The 3,583-nt window shown below is 33.6% G+C and overlaps 1 protein-coding gene across 1 annotated transcript; it reads left to right on the top strand.

Annotated features, from left to right (window-relative positions):
- The first annotated feature begins 301 nt into the window (after positions 1–301).
- Positions 302–3,192, top strand: LOC111677578 (protein windbeutel). The gene is made up of 3 exons (XM_046954582.1): positions 302–492; positions 558–854; positions 2,025–3,192. The coding sequence occupies exon 3, from the start codon at positions 2,142–2,144 to the stop codon at positions 2,910–2,912; it is 771 nt and encodes a 256-aa protein (XP_046810538.1). The 5' UTR covers positions 302–492; positions 558–854; positions 2,025–2,141; the 3' UTR covers positions 2,913–3,192.
- Positions 3,193–3,583: the final 391 nt, after the last annotated feature.

Below are 3,583 nucleotides of genomic sequence, written 5' to 3'. Positions count from 1 at the left end.
AGAACGTTTCTTGTTTTTTTCCCAAGCAAATACTCACAATTATAGCCAACACTACTGACGTGGTCCATACACATGATTCCAAAACAAATAAACGTCATTAAACTCAATTCATATGGCAGAGATACAAAAGACAAAGAGAGAGAGAGTGAAAAAAGAGCAATTTAAACATGGCTTAAAACACACACATAAATTTTCTCTTTTACAAAATCCATTGAAGTTTCAGTGGCTTGAATAAGAAATTGACATTTAAAACTGGTTGCGATGATGTTGTTGTTTTATTTACAGAATACAACAGAGAAGAAGAACTATTTAGGTACAGTGGATAGAACCCGACTTCGTAGAACCGTACAGCTGTTAGGAATTTTGAACTGTTAAGTCGATATTACTCGTCGACTATTTATTGATCAATAACGGAATGTGAAATTGGTTTAGAATAAATATGGCGCCCACATTGCTTTTCCGACATCCAAAAGGCGATTTTGTTGATATCAGGTGATGAAATTAAATCTGTGACCGTTTTGGATTGTAAGAAATTTTCAACAAAATAATCTTTCTAGGTATGGAAACCAGTCCATTCGGGAGTAGTCGCAACGAGAGGTGCAATGTAATAGGTTTAAAGGGAAGAGAACTCTAGGTAGTTTACCTGATGAACGCAAAATCATTAGAAGCAACGAAAGCTGTAATAATGAAATGGGTGAGAGAATACCAAAGGCCTCTAGGAATAATAAAACAAAGATCCTATGGGATGACTCAGATTAGAGTAAGACGAAAATTGCAAAATTGGAAGTGCGTTTTTCAGACAAATGTAGAGCATGTGAGGAAGACAATGAAACCCTGGATCTTTTTCTTGTCAGGTATTTGTCCAAGATAGAACCAAGTATTTTTAGAGTAAAATTATTCCGGAAATAACATTCCTCACGAACAATGATTGAGAAATTCTTAGAAATTACGTCCAGGAAACTGACTAGACATATTGTCTTGTCAGTTGTTACGGCTAGGTTATAAAATGTCTAAAGAGTGTATATACTAGACCATTGACTAACTTATAGATAAGTCTATAGGCTAGTCAAGTAAGTATGGCTAAGTATAGCTTTTGGACATGCCCATTGACAACTCAATGACAAGACTATCTTCCTGTCTATGGACTAGTTTATTGACTATTATATGGACTAGTATATCGACTAATCTATTAGACTGGAGTAAAACTATGGACTAGTCTTTGGTGTATATTGTAGACTAGTTGATCGACTAGTCTATTGACCAATCTATCGACTAGTCTACAGACCAGTCTATCGAGTAGTCTATAGACCATTGACAAGTTTACTGACCAGTCTATCGACTAGTCCATTAACTAGTCAATTATTGACTAGACTTTGTACTTGTTTATATCTACTAATACATCGTATTATCTATGAAATAGTATATAGACTAGTCTCTACACTAACATTTCGTATAGTACAACAGACTTATATATAGACTTCAGTGTCTACTAGTCTATCGACTGGACTATGAACTAGTTAATTGTCTAATCTAAGAATTAGACTATCAACTAATGGACCAGTTTATTGTCTAATCTGGGGATTAGACTATCAACTTATGGACTAGTTTATTGTCTAATCTGGGGATATGGACATATGTACTGGTTTATCATTTAGTTTATGATTAGTTAATGGGGAAGTATTTAGATAGACAAGTCTTTCCTTTGATCAATTGACTAGTCTATGGATCTGCCTATATATTAGCCATGATTTTATGTTACTAACGAATTTATTATTATGTGTTACAAACAACAAGAGAACCTTATAATACCATCTCCGTAGGCTACACCAAAAGTGTACTAGTCATTAATTTTCCACAATGTGAATACTTATGTGTTCGTTTGTATCTCCCTGTGTATGTGTCATTATTATATGTTTTCAAATAAATGCTGACTCTGAGTGTTTGCATGTTGGCCATTAAGCTACAACTTCATATATGTTTGAAATATAATTTTTTTCTGTATTTTATATTTTAACTTCTTTTAGCCATACTTCAGTTTTCATATTGCCGGTTGATAGTAGAGTACTTAAAATTGCTGGTGTTTGCTGTAAATAAGTATATTTAAATAATAAAAAGTATTACTAAACAAAGTGCTAAAAATCATGACCAAAGTATTACCAAAACCTATTTTATTTGTCTTCATCAATTTGGCCCTCTTGAGCTGTGTTACTTGGGCCAATAACTGTCCGGGTTGTGTGGATTTGGATGATATAACATTTGAGAAAACTATTAAACGTTTTCCTTATGCTTTGGTTAAATTTGATATTGCCTATCCGTATGGTGAAAAACACGAAGCATTTGCAGCCTTTGCTAAAGCGGCTCATGCTGCCACCGATGACCTTTTAATTGCTACCGTGGGCGTCAAGGATTATGGTGAAAATGAAAATAAAGCTTTAGCTGAACGTTTCGAAGTAGATGAGAAAAATTATCCCGCCATATTTCTATTTCGTAAGGGTGAGGACAAACCTTTACCTTTACCCTCTCACTTGGATATTAGCGTGGATAGTATAAAGACTTTTGTTAGCTCCAATACTGATTTGTATATTGGTCGCGAAGGCTGTCTTAAACAATTTAATGATTTAGCTAAGAACTTTGCCAACTTGGAAGACTCTCAACAACAGGAACGTTTGGCTGAGGGTAAAAAATTGTTAGAAAATTTCAAAAAAGATTGGGAAATGGCAAGTTCTAAAACCTATATTACTTTTATGGAGAAAATCATGAAAAGTGGTTACAAATTTGTGGAGGACGAAACAAGACGTTTGTTACGCTTAAGAGCCGGTAAAGTATCACAGGCTAAAAAGGCTGAATTAAATATTAAGTTAAATATTTTAGAAGCATTTCGTGTTAATAAATTAACAAAAGAAGAGTTGTAAAAAACAAAGCCAAAGAAAATACATATATTGTTTTATATTATTATAAGGTTAAGTTAAGGTGAGGGAAAAAGTAGTTTCGTGATTTTTATATGAATATTAGCAATGTTCTTTGCCATGCCCCTACTATGAAAATCCCATTTTTAGTAATGGGGAAGTAATTTTCTAAAGGAAGTTGCACTTCTTTTAGATCGACCATACGGTAAACTGTGGACTATAGTCTAGATTCTTGACTAGATAATTCACCAGACTATAGATTATACTAAAGACTAGACTATAGACTAGACTATAGACTAGATTATAGACTAGACTATAGACTAGACTATAGACTAGACTATAGTCTAGACTATATACTAGACTATAGACTAGACTATAGACTAGACTATAGACTAGACTATGGACTAGACTATAGACTAGACTATAGACTAGACTATATACTAGACTATAGACTAGACTATAGACTAGACTATAGACTAGACTATAGGCTAGACTATAGACTAGACTATAGACTAGACTATATACTAGACTATAGACTAGACTATAGACTAGACTATAGACTAGACTATAGGCTAGACTATAGACTAGACTATAGACTAGACTATAGACTAGACTATAGACTAGACTATAGACTAGACTATAGACTAGACTATAGACTAGACTATAGACTAGACTAT

This window comes from Lucilia cuprina, chromosome 6 (genome assembly GCF_022045245.1).
Source record: "Lucilia cuprina isolate Lc7/37 chromosome 6, ASM2204524v1, whole genome shotgun sequence".
Taxonomy (NCBI): Eukaryota; Metazoa; Arthropoda; class Insecta; order Diptera; family Calliphoridae; genus Lucilia; species Lucilia cuprina.
Note: the sequence above shows the minus strand (reverse complement) of the source record. Positions and strands in the feature narration are given on the sequence as shown.